Source organism: Mus musculus, chromosome 4 (genome assembly GCF_000001635.26).
Source record: "Mus musculus strain C57BL/6J chromosome 4, GRCm38.p6 C57BL/6J".
Classification (NCBI taxonomy): Eukaryota; Metazoa; Chordata; class Mammalia; order Rodentia; family Muridae; genus Mus; species Mus musculus.
In genome coordinates, this window is record NC_000070.6 from 88,871,561 (window position 1) to 88,885,011 (window position 13,451).

General features: G+C 41.7%; 1 protein-coding gene and 1 long non-coding RNA gene across 2 annotated transcripts; one reads left to right on the forward strand and one right to left on the reverse strand.

Annotated features, from left to right (window-relative positions):
* Window positions 1-366: 366 nt before the first annotated feature.
* On the forward strand, window positions 367-3,335 carry Gm34457. The gene is made up of 3 exons (XR_390701.3): window positions 367-430; window positions 1,674-1,784; window positions 3,265-3,335. It is a non-coding gene; the product is annotated as a predicted gene, 34457 (long non-coding RNA).
* A 4,642-nt stretch (window positions 3,336-7,977) lies between these two features.
* Window positions 7,978-8,641, reverse strand: Ifne (interferon epsilon). Its single transcript, NM_177348.2, has one exon. The coding sequence runs from the start codon at window positions 8,617-8,619 to the stop codon at window positions 8,041-8,043; it is 579 nt and encodes a 192-aa protein (NP_796322.1). The 5' UTR covers window positions 8,620-8,641; the 3' UTR covers window positions 7,978-8,040.
* Window positions 8,642-13,451: the final 4,810 nt, after the last annotated feature.

Genomic DNA, 13,451 nt, shown 5'->3' on the forward strand with positions numbered 1-13,451 from the left:
ATGAGTCACTAGTAATTATGACCTACCATTTAAGCCCCCTTGCCCATATCACCAAAGCAGTCAACTGGTTCTTGGTTGATATTAAAGAATAAGTCTCTGCTTTAATGGCAACAGATTGGAGGGCCCAGACCAGTAAAGAGTTGGGCAGGCTTTAATTGATTCATGTTAGTAACAGGGACTGTGTGCATTAATAAAACAAAACCAGGTGTCGGAGGAGCTTCATCTACGCTCCATCCAGTCCCTCTGACACTGACTCTCACCTAAACTGGCTCCTCTGGTTATACCCACAGCAAATAGAAACCTGCAGCATAGCTGCAGTCCAGTGGTCACCATTAATAACACACATGTTTATATCCATGCCCAGGCTAGGAGGAGGGAGAAGTGGCCGGGTTAGGAATTCAGCCTGCAGAGGGAAAATGCTGAAGAATGGGTAAGTGCAGAGCTAATGCCACTAGACTGTTCAGTGGCCAACAGAGCCTTGATAGAAATGTATATGACAGAGTGAAAATCTTGGTAAGTTAAGTCAAGAAACCATTCCTTACCTTTTTCACAAGCCCTTGTATGTGCATATGGAGGACACTGGACAAGGTGAAAGGCATTTGGTTGCAGAAATATATATATATATATCTGCTTCTGGACCCTTTCCTGGAGTCCTCTGAGTTGCAGATGCTGGAGCTGTGACCTGGATATAGATGTATCTGTTGGAGCTGCTTCTCCTAGGATCTGTTGCTGTCTACATTGTGTCCAGTTGTGGTTTTCTGTGATGGTCTCCATTTGTTACCAAGAGAGGCTTCTTGATGAAAGGCAGTAGCTACATTTATATGGGGAAAGCAGCATGCAGACCGTTTTGAATGACATAATGGGCCTAGCAATGTAAATAGGAGATTGTATACTGTTCAATTTTTTCCCTGCTCTTATTAATTGACCAAGATATATAAATCAAGATTCTAATTCTGCTTTTTTGGTTTGTTTTGCTCATTTTGTTTTATGAGAAAAAATTCCCTGACATTCTAGTTCAACCCAGGAGTGGTTATTCATGGTTTTAATCCGAGTGCTTTGGAGACAAAGGCAGGTAGATGTCTGTGAGTTCAAAACCAGCATGATCAGCAAATCAAGTTCCGGGCCAGACAAGGCTGCATAGTGAGATCCTGGAGAAGGAGGGAGGGAGAGAGAGGGGGAGGAAGAGAGGGAAGGATGGAGAGAGAAAAAGTGGAAGGGAGGAAAGGGGAGGGAGGGAGGGAAAGAGAGAGAAAGAGAGAGAGAGATTGATTCACGTTGGTCATTCAGTCTTTGGACTGGAACCCATCTCAGCGTGAATTTCAATCTTCACCAGTAGAGGGCAGAATAACATCAGTCACTATAATGTATTTGCTCAAGCAATTCTAGATATTCATGTGTTCTTCTGGATAATTATGATAACCCCAGATTACATTCATCTTCAATAAGCACAGTTGGGCTCTCAGGCATTTAAATACCCTCAACTGTATAGAACAGAGGACAAACCTGCTATTAAAATGTAAGTTTAAAAAGTCTTTTTTCAAAAACAATAATCTCCGTCTACCTAGTAGTGGTATAAGATTAATAGCACCGTTTTCAAGCGTACCTTGTTAGCTTTGGGTGAAGTATTCACTTGTTCGAGATTACTATCCATATTTTGTTATTTAAATCAACAGGCAGTTTGTTGTTTAGTGAAAGACCAGTCTAATGTGGATCGTCAGTTAATCTACAGCGTCTGTGGAAAGACCCATGCTTACTGAATCGTGGTGACACGATTCACCAATAAGGTGAAATATGAGCCTTCTGCTCTCTGCTTTACTTTTCCGTTGTTAAACTTGTTCTTCAACTTTCCTTCCTATCACCCACCTATGTTACTATCAGTCTTCCTACTGCGCTCATGTTAAAAAATTAAATTGGCTACTGTAGATCCTTTGTATAATGACTGTTTCCGAGTTTATACTTTTATTGATAATTGGGACATCTGAAGCCACCGTTCTCTCCTGTTTTTAATCTGCCAGAAGCTTGTTTTCCCTTGGGACTGTTGGTCACTGAGTTGTTATCGGCCAGGACGTCTTATTTTGTATTGCTTCGTCTCTGCAGACAACATCCTCAGAACCAGAACCAGAAGCAAGCCAAGTAGAATCCTCAAGAGAGTCTATTGTTATACCAAGAAAGTGATTTCATAGTCAGAGTTTAACCTAGTCTAGAAGGCTCTCTAGCCCCACTCCATCATCTCCTGCCCAGTTTCTTGTGTTACTTAGCACTTCAACTTCTGTCCATCCACACAGTTAAGGACTGGACCCCAAAGACACTGTCAACCAGGGAGAGCAATACTGCAGCCATACTTTTTAAAAAGTAGACTTTTGTCTCATACCATACATTCCACCTAGTTCCCCGCCCCCCCCCCCCCCACTCTTCCCCAAGGCCTCCAAGAGACAACAGCCAAACAGGACAAAACAAGATGCAATAAGACAAGGCAAAAGCCCTCATATTGATTGATGCCAGGCAAGACAACCAAATTGGGGGGGGGGTCCTAAGAGCAGGCGAAAGAGTCAGAGATACACCTCTCTCCACTGTTAGAGTCCCACACAAACCACTAAGCAAAGAGCTATAATATAGATGTAAAGGGTCTGGCATAGACCCATGTAGGCTCTGTGCTTGCTGCTTTAGTTTCTGTGAGCACATGTGAGTCCCGCTTAGTTGATTCAGTGGGCCATGTTCTCCTAATGTCCCCCATTCCCTCTGACTCCCACAGCCTTTCCCACAGCTATTGCTCCCCCTTCCCCTTCCACCCAGTCTTCCTCCTTGTTCTTGATCTTCTTTGTTTCAGTTTGAGTGGTAAGCTTTCTTCCAAACCTCATTGGGGATGTGGGGCATCCTTGGTCTAGACAACCAGAGCAGTTCTCATCTTTCCTGAATGACTGCAGAGCAGTTAGTAAAGCAATCATGGAGACAATCTTGCTACAAGGCTCAAGTGTTTCTATTTCCTTCCCCACTTTTAAAAATATTTATTTATTGTTAGATGTGTGTGTCTGCTTTGCCTGCCTGTATGTATGTACCTCATGTGTTCTTGATCCCTGGACTAGAGTTAGAGAGGGTTGTTAGCTGTCATGTGAGGACTGGGAACTGGACTCAGGTCCTCTGCATGATCAGCAAGGGCTTTAATGACTGAGTTCCTCCCGCCTTGTCCACACTGGTTATGTGTTGTCATACAGCATCTCTCCAGCTCCCACCTCAGGTTTCCATTGTCTATGTATTCTCTTACAGCTGTAGCTGGCATCAACCTACAATTACCTGGAAAATCGAAACAGACAAATTAAAAACCCGCAAAATCACTGGTGCCCAAGCTTCTACTTCACTGTTTTAAAATCAAAAGATATTCTTTTATGAAGTCCCTCGGTAAAATGAGAATATCAGAAAAGTGCTTACCACTTAAAATGTCCTTTGACTGCAAAATATTAAGAGTCATACAACTTGACTTTTGAAATTACTATAACACTGACTCCAGAAGAGTGTTGAAGTAAAAAGGAACAACAACAACAACAACAAATCAAGACAGCTAGAAAAGCATGGCTGGACATCTCTAGTGCAGAGGAGGCATGTTGACACAAGTACTGTTCCTCCACAGAACTCAAGAACAACTCTAAGGATGACAAGGAACAATGTGAAGTTCCTGCACAGTGCCACTTGGCAACATTTAAAAAAAAATTTATTCCCAGAGGACATGAGATGCTGGGTCAATGAAGACTGAAAGTGACACAGGGAACCACTAGGACATCCCTTGGGACAGAGTGAAGCTGGAGCTCCTATTTCCCATTCAAGGCAGAGGCTCATCCAGAGCACACAGAAGGTGCTCAGCACCACCTGGCAAAGCTGGTCTGGTCCTTTGCACTAAAGTTTAAGAATTTTTCTACTTGTCTCTTTGGCTGTGAATCTAGCCTTTAAGCCCTGAGCCAGCTCTCCAGCCCAGGAGATCCTGCCACTTCCTTAAAGCCAATGTATTCCTAACTACACTCTAAATACTTAACCACAGGCAAAGGTAGACTCTCACTCTCACATTCCATCAAAGAAGTTCTCACCCCACCTCCACCATCAAAGTCGGGAGACCAACACAGAAAGCCACAACTAGTCAAAATGAAAAGAAATAGCTGTGTGTGTGTGTGTGGGGGGGTGCCCAGGCCTAGTTAACACATCTATAACCCAAACCTTGCACCTAACTAAGGCCCAGGGAGCATTGCAGAAGACGGGGGGGGGGGTGGGGGGGGGTGGGGGGTGGGGAGAGGTTCTAAGAGTCAGAGGACCAAGAAGTCTGCTGTGAGATTGTGCTTTCTAGATATGACAGGGAACAGTGTGGCTGCCTACCCAGACCTGAACAGCGACAACACCAGTTGACATGCCAACACAGATAAAGAAGACCTCATCAGGTCACACCCTAGAGGAAGTCTTACAAGCAATTAGCAACCGATGACAGAGGAGAATGAGTCTTCCTAGGGAAGAGCCCCTTAATTGGTTCTCAGTACTGAGTGATTTTTTTGTTGTTGTTGTTGTTTCTATGTATATGTAACAACAGTGCTTGGAGAAAGAGGAGTCTCTTAATGGAGCAAGGATGCAAGCATGGGAAGGGGTAGGAGAAAGGAGGAGGGGGAAATGATGTAACTGCATTTCAGCTAAGTTTTAACAAGGATTTCTTCCCTCGATGCTCACTAATAAGTGTGTATCCATTCTCAGTGCCCATGTGCTCGTAGTTTTAAAATGATAAACTATTTAATGAAAGTAATAAAGGGTAAGTGAATGAACCCTTGAATTAGGAAGATGAGGGCGAGTGTCCCAGAGAGCATCACCGGAGATTAAGGAGAGGCCAACCTGGAAAACACGTCACTGCTGTGAGCAGGATCATTGCCTGACCTCTGATCCCCTACCTATCTCAGCACCCAGCAGTGGGCCGTAAAAACCACTGTTTCTCTTTCATATCCCTGAATGTCAGGTTTCTCATCATTGTCCTGTCCCCAACAGCACACAGGGCCGTGTCCAGCCATTGTGAAGAAGATTGTATGTGATGTTATAATTCTGAGCTCTGCACTTGAAGGAATTACCAGAAAATGCTTGTGGTTTCCCATAGGCAAATGCTTGTGGTTTCCCATAGGCGGAGCTGTTTTGGAAAGGTGTAGAAACTGGGACAGAGAATCTCATAGACTGTCTGAGTCAGTGGGATACTTGGGGTTTCCCATAGATGGAGCTGTTTTTGGAAAGGTGTAGAAACTGGGACTGTCTGAGTCAGTGGGATTGGGTGCTGATGTTTGATAGCCTGACACCATTTCTGTAATGAGAAGAGTAATGCCGTGCCCTCGGTGCCCCAGAGAGAAGCATGGACATCTAGTCACTTGAGTAAACGTGATACATAGTATTAGAATCACTGTTCTGTGGTCACCAATCCCACTCATGTTCCTGTGGACACAGCTACACCCTTCCCTTTGCAGTTGGAGCCATATGACATATTTTTCTTTCCTTCTCTTTCACTTTTCAATTAGTTGAATCCTAGGATAGCTCATATTAAAAGAAATGGCAAGGTTCAGTAGTCTGATTGACCCACCCCAGCTCCCTTGTGGTCCAAATGGAGTCTGACAGAGCAGCTGCCTAGAGAAACTCAGATAACAGCTGTGTTCAGTAAAGATGAACTCTCAGGCCTTGTCTTTCACATCCAGGGCCAAGGTTACACTCCAGAGTCAGCAGCAGCCTCCACGTTTTTACCAGGAGGTGGATATTTCCCTTCCTCCTTCTCCATTTCCCTCTTCCTTACTGAATGCTATTCAGAACTAAAGACAGTTTTACTCTATGTTTTTTGTTTTGTTTCGTTTTGTTTTTTCAAGACACAGTTTCTCTGTGTAGTCCTAGTTGTCCTGGAAATCACTCTGTAAAACAGGCTGGCCTCAAACTCACAGAACCACCTGCCTCTGCCTCCTGAGGGATGGGATTAAAGTTATGTGTCTGCTATCACCACTGGGCTTACTCTATACTCAAGTTTTGAGGAAAGGGGTGTCTAGAGGAGGCATATCCTTTCTTTAATTCAGAATTCAGAGGTCATAGCTCAAGCTAGAATATAATTATTATCACAAATGATTATTTTACACAAGTGGAGGTGTTTGAGCCACAAGTCAGGGTGCCTTGGGATAGAGTCTTTGCACTGGCTAGCACTGGCTAACTCTGGGACTTGCTCTGTTGTTTTAAGCAAGTTACTTCATCTTTGAAGTCTTGTTTTCACCTGAGAAAAACAGACAAGGTTGTTCAGAGAACTGGGTAATTGTTAGATGACGGATTTGGTTCTGGAAACTTCCTGGTTTAAAGTAGAAAAACAACAAAAAGTTTTCCAGACCATGAGAAGCAAAACGACCTGTATTTTCAGTCAAGTGTGGTAAATATTATTTTCCTTCCCTGACTCCACTACCTCTCTGTGAACTTAAAGGTAAACAGATCCCGTCCTGGGCCTCACAATGAAGTCAGCACGGTCTTTCCCTCCCTTGCTAGCTCCTGTGTTTTCAGTTGTTGGAGAGATTACCTCACTGTGGCAACCTCTTCCCATTCAGAAGTCCATTCAGCTCCCCCTCCCCTTTCATTTAAGCCAAATCTAGGTGCCTCTACCAAGAGCTGCTTGCAATGATTAAACCAAACTGGGATTGTCTGGTTCTCCAGCAAGCCTCTACATTCAGAAGTAACTTCCATGGCAGACTACCCAAGGACCATGAAGTAGAAGTAGTTGCAGAGCTTGTGTCCTTTGTATCTGTAGTGTAGCCAAATCAGCGAGTCTCAGTGGACTTCAGACAACTTGCTCCGCATTGCTTTGTGATGCCTTCTGGAAGGGCGTGGCTAGGAGAGATTCGAGCCTGTCACTATCAGAGCCCTCCGGAAGCAGAAGCCCCTCCCCGTGGCATGGTCAGCTTCCTCCCAGCCTTTGCCAACCAAGAGCGGACTGCTTCAGTCCGGCTTCCTCTGTCAACTCGCCCCTCTGTTCCTCAGCAAGGCTCCTTCGCTGATAATAATTCTAACCAGCTAGATGCATTTAACTTAATTTATAATAAGCATATGACTCAAAGCTACCACAGAAACAAGAGCAAAGGCTCTCCTTCCCTCTTCTTCCTGCCCCCCATCCCTCAAGTCGGCCTCCACAGAACAATAATTAATCCTTACCATTTATTTCTCGTGTGTTCTTTAGTTCTTCACATGTAGTCAGTACAAATATTAAGATTACTTCATGGTTTTACACAAATATACTACTTATACACGTTTTACTTTTTTTTTGCTTTTATTTTTCTCTATGTACTTTTGTAGAGAAAACATCACGTTCTCGTCAAGAGAATCTTGTTCTCTTAGGTGAAGTTGCTTACACTAACTTCTGCTGATCTAGCAAATTGTAAGAGCATTCATTAACTAATCACCCGACAGAGTCTAGCACACAGGAAAAGTTCCTGCTTTCTCAGAAATGTGTTGAGTCTGCATATTTTTTCTTAATTAAACCTTGAGGTGTTAGTTAATAGGTTAAAAACAGCATGCTATTCAGTTGTAATCTGCATTATTATTATTATAATGAGTGAGATTGAATCTGTTTTCATTCTTCTGAAAATTGTTCACACCTTTTGGCCGTATTTCTATTATGTCTTTGTAATAGAAATATTCATGGATTGATGCTAACAAGTTCTGGTAAACATGAATTAATGCTGTATGTTAAGGAATGCTCACTACATTATCGAGATAGCTCATCGTATCTAACGGCAAAATTCTACGAAATTTCACCACTGAAGAACCAATTATGAAATTTTAATGAATTAATTTTAATTCCTAAATAATTTGAAGTTGGTAGAAAACATAACATGGCATGGCAAAATGGATATTGCAATGCATGCCATCTTAGAACACAGTTAAACCTGGGCAGAAGCAAAACAATGCAGCCACTTTACACCAAAAAGAAACAAATCATGTTCATATAGCTCCTCCCACTCCGCCACCAACCTATGTCTTTCAAATCCCCTGTTGGCTCTTGCTTCTCAGTGTTCAAGGGTCTGGGTCTTGTCTGCTCAGCCATGTTGTGAACCTGAACACAAAGAACATACAGCGGTGGATTTCTGTCTGGACAATGATCCAGGCACAGCTGCTGTACCTTTGGTTTTCCAAGTAATCGTGGATCCTCCTGAAGTATGCTTTAATCTGTAACCTAAGGTTCTGCGCACTCGAGCCCCCACTCTTCTGCGCTGCGTTCAGTCCACCCAGTGACTCCACGTATTCCAGCTGCCGGTGAAGCGCAGCTAAGACTTTTTCTATATGGTTTTCCTCCCAAATGCCCATAGTCCCATGTGTCTGGAGGAGCGTGAAGATCTGCTGAAGGATCTCGTGCACAACAGCCAGCACCTGTCCCTCTTGGTACTGGTGAGGACTCACAGGCTGCTGAGGAAGCAGGAAATTCTTCCTGTGTGCTAGACACTGCTGGACTGACGAGCTTGGCAAAGGTTTCAGTAGTTGTAGGCTTTCTCTGTTCATCCACAATTGGAAGGGAATCCGTTTCGGTTCTAGGGAGAAGATAGTGGAAGAAACCAAGAGCAGCAACACCGTTTCAGGGAGCTGTCTGTGAACCATGGTGGAGGGCACACAGGGATCTCTGCACACCTTGTACCACTCCAGTTCTGGGAAATATTTACCTCTCACGCATCTGAAACCCTGAGGGAGGGTGTTCTTTTCTGTTGTCTGTGTTTCCTTGTACGTCGTTTCCCAAGTTTATACCTTAGGTTTTCTGGTTCCCATTCCAGGGTTTTATGGAACATTTCCTTTACATTCCCCATTGTGTTGCTGTTTGAGGAAGTAACGAAAGAGCTGGCTTCACTGTGCACTTGTCTTGAGACAATGATAGTTGTCCACTCTGACCTACTATTACCACTCATTATTTATTACGTACAAGCCTTAACTAACACAATGCACTTTCTAAATGCTTACTCAGGCTTAGTAATGCACTTTTATTGAGAGCAAGCTTCCTTTTTCAAGCAGTGGTATTTCATGGAGTATTATTTATTATAGATCTGGTAGTGGCCAGAGCACACTCTGAGGTAAACATTGAAATCCACAGGCTGATAACTTTGAAACTTCATGTACAACTGTAAATGTGCACAAGTATTTGGGCATATTAATGTGAAAATATGTACCAATAACCTTGAACTATTTTATATTTCACCCAATCAGTTTAATATCTAATATTTTAGCTTACAAAATAAGATAAAAGTAAAACTTATCAAAAGATTGTGATTATAGCCTCATGATAGCAGCATAGTATGCACAACCTACAAGTTCAGTACAATGGCTACAAATGTGTTGGTCCTCTATGAATACATGAAACCAGTTAAAGATAACAAGATTGTGAGAAGAGATGGAAGTGGTTGGATGGTCCATTTTCCCTAGACTAGCTGCAACTATGGTAAGCCAATGAGAACAGCTCTACAATAGTAATGCCTCTTAAATTACAAATACCCAGTTCCACATTGCTAAGATCCTCCTGAGCAATCCCCCAGCCTACCTTCTTAGTTTTACCCGGAACAGTTGTAGTAAGTGAAGTCGAGGGAACTGGACTCCAGAGGAAGTAAAAGATTCTGTGATGAGACACCGTGACCATGGCAACTCTTATAAAGGAAAATATTTAATTGGGGCTGGCTTACAGTTCAGAGGTTTAGTCCCTTATTGTCATAGCAGGAAACATGTAGGCAGACACAGTCATAAAGTAGGAGCTGTGAGTTCTACAGCTTGATCTGCAGATAGCAGAAGGAGGCTATGTGCCACACTGGGCACAGCTTGAGCATATGGGACCTCAAAGCCAGACCCCACAGTAATACACTTCCTCCAACAAGGCCACACCTCCTACTAGTGCCATTCCCTATGGACCAAGTATTCAAACACATGAGTCTATGGGGACCATACCTATTCAAACCACCACACCTCTTAACACAGCTAATACTTAAAAGACACAGTGTTCCCCTCACACAACTAATGTTTGTGTGTTTGCTGATCGCTCTTTCTTTCTATGAATCATCACCTGCACTTCTTTAGTGACTATGGCTTATCTGAGGCCAAATCTCCACAGCTCCTTCTTGTATGTGTGTGTGTCCCTCTCCCTCTCCACTCTCTCTTCTAGATCCCTGCTGTACTTTGTACTCCCTTTAAGATATCCTTCTTTTTTCTAATTTATGTGAGGCATTTGATTTACCTATCTTATAACCTCCCTAAATTAAAAGCCTCTTAGAAATACAAACCAAATTATCTTCTTTACTACCTATACTACTATAGTAAATGTTAGTAAACATGCATTGAGTATGGAAATGCATCCTACCATAAAATAATACAGCAAGTTACATCTGTGATTATTTCTTTGAAGGCAGGTTTTGGGTGAAACAGTAAAGTGTTAAAACCACCTTTCAGACATTTATCGTCTCATTACATGTCTAGATAATGGAATCTAACTAGTCTCAGCCTACACATGTAAACCTTTAATGTGGCATTCCAGGGAAAGAATATTAATGGTAATGGCAAGACTTTCATAGATTATTTTGTATTAATGTATTTGTCCTAACAGATTAAATTTAACTTTTAATAGCTTATAATTCATTTTAATATTTAAAATTAACTTGTTTTAATCCCATTCTTATGGCTTGAATGTAACTTGTCTCCCTTATGTTGGTACATTTTGCCCCCAGAATGTGGTATATTATTTTGAGGGGATATGGAACCTTTGAGACTTCAGAGTCTATTTGATGTACATAGCTGCTAGAAGCAGACCTTGAGGGTCATAACATGGCTCCACTTCCAATCCCTTTTCTTTTCTCAGCTGCCAGGATGTGGGGAAGCTCTACTGCAGGCTCCCCTGCCACCATGCTTTCCCTACCACCTTCCCTTTCCTGACAGGATGGATGAGTCACTCAGAACTATGAACAAACATATAAGCACTTTTCCAGTCAAGTTGCATTTGTCAGTTATTGTCACTGTGAAAAAACAAGCATATCTATCTATCTATCTATCTATCTATCTATCTATCTATCTATCTATCTATCTATCTATCTATCAGAAACAATTTATGTTGAGTGCCATGTTTTAATACATGCATTAAATCAGGGTAAACAAATCTACCTTCTCATTTACTGTTTATGGTGAGAACATTCTAAACCCTCTTCTTCAGGCTTTCAGAAATATCCATTCCTGTTTTTAGTCACCCTGCTGTTCACCACACTTCACTCCTTGCTCCAATTCAACGGTAGCTTAGCAGCTGTTCACCAGTCTCCCTCCAGCCTTTTGTTTCCTTACTGTCTCTCCCTTACCCATTCTGTTCTTCACTCTCTGAGGTCAGCATCTTCATCTTCCACATGTGAGGCACTTGGCTCTCTGTACCTAGCTTATTCCAGTGACGTAATTATCCCCATTTCCATCTATGCTGTTATAAATGACATACCATTCCTTTTTTTTTTTTTTTGAAAAAGATTTAAACACAAACAAAAAAAATACACGTATTAGGGTGGTGAGGCAGTAGCTGTACATGTGAATGTAGTTGCCAGTGGAGATCAGAAGCGAGTACTGGACCCCTAAAATTGGAGTTACAGGCAGTTGTGAGCTGCCAGAAATGTGTACTAGGATCTGGCCTTGGGTCCTCTTCAAAAGAAATGGATACTCTTAACCACTGAGACATCTCTTTATCACGTCCTCCTGCTGCTGCTTTTGTTGTTGCTGTTGTTTTAAGGCTGAACCATGTCATTATGTGTGTTCACCATTTTCCTTGACAATTCATCTGTTGATGCACACTTGTTTCTGTTCCATGGCTATTGCAATTCCACAGTAGGTATGGGACTGCAGGCATCTCTTCAACAGTCTGATTTTATTTTCTCTAGATATACACCCAGTAGTGAGATTACTGAATAGTTCTATTCTCAACATCTTGAGGAACCCCTACTGTTCTCTAATATCATACTAATTTATATCCCACCAAGAGTGCTAAAAAAAAAGTCCTTACACAGAAATTACCTTCAATTTACAATAACAGCCTAAAGGTTTTTTGATTTCTAAAAATTTGGGGATTTTCCAGATAGTTTTATATTATTGATTTCTAATTTCAATGTTGTGATTAAAGAATAAAGTTTGAGTTGATTGGGTCCGTGGATCAGAATATAATCTACCTTGATGGTGTTACTGCTGAACTTGAAATAATTCTACTTTTGGAGTGGGGACTGTTCTATGAATGTCAGATAGGTTCCGGTGATTGAAAGCACTGAAAATTTTCATATTTGCCTGATGTTCTGTGCTTTGTCAAGAAAGAAGGGAACGCCAGGGCCAAAAAATGGGAATGGGTGGGTAGGGGAGTCAGGGGGGGAGGGTGTGGGGAACTTTTGGGATAGCAGTGGAAATGTAATTGAGGAAAATACGTAATAAAAAAAAAGAAAGAATTCTTAGCAAGAATGCGTGTGTGTGTGTGTCTGTGTGTGTGTGTGTGAGAGAGAGAGAGAGAGAGAGAGAGAGAGAGAGAGAGAGAGAGAGAGAGAAACAGACAGAGACAGAGACAGAGACAGAGACAGAGACAGAGACAGAGAGGAGAGAGACGCAGGGACACAGGGACACAAAGACACAAACCTCTCCACCACAGAGATTTTGAAATCTCCAGCTGTGATTTTAGATTTGTTTTCTACCTTTTCAATTACATAATGTGTTTAAAACTGCATTATGCATACATAATACATTCTAGGTTATTATGAAATCTGGATGAGCTAAGTTAAAATGTTCTTTATTCTTGGCAATTGTTCTTATTCTATAATCATATCTATCCTGATGTATATTTATGTTTTGTTTTGATTAATGTTTACATGACTCTCTCTCTCTTGTGTGTATGTTTTTCTCAAAAACTTCCCAAAGGGCTTATATTTGATTTTTGTTATGAAGCATATGTTGGGCTTTATGTTTTATGTGATCCGATGGCCTTTGATTCTTTTCTTTGTGTGTGTGTAGATGACATGTGCATGTTTATGTTCAAATAAAGTTTTCTTGTCTTCACATTATTTCCTTTATTTTTTTGTAAACAGTGTCTAGAAATTTATCAAAATCCAAATGGATGAGAAGTTAAGAGAATACTACCATACTTAGAGCATGCTACATTTAGGCCAAAATAAATTCAGACTTTTCAAAAACATTCCTCAAATGCAACTATTTCAAACGTCACCCTACTAAACTATCTCCCAGAATCACTAATTGTTACATAGGCACAGCAGGAGAATGCACACTTGGCATGACTGGGAAAAGATACTTGATTGTATAAAAATCCATTAACCATTCAGTAATTAAAAAACTTGGTCTTTTTCTTCTGAAGCTCAAATTTCCCTTACTCCAAAGCACCGAATCCTTCATGGGATAGGCATGGAAGTGGTTTGGGAGGGCTTCACTGGCGTCAAAGG

Coding starts and splice junctions, on each gene's coding strand:
- Ifne (NM_177348.2), bottom strand. CDS start 8,619: ATGGTTCACAGACAGCTCCCTGAAACGGTGTTGCTGCTCTTGGTTTCT.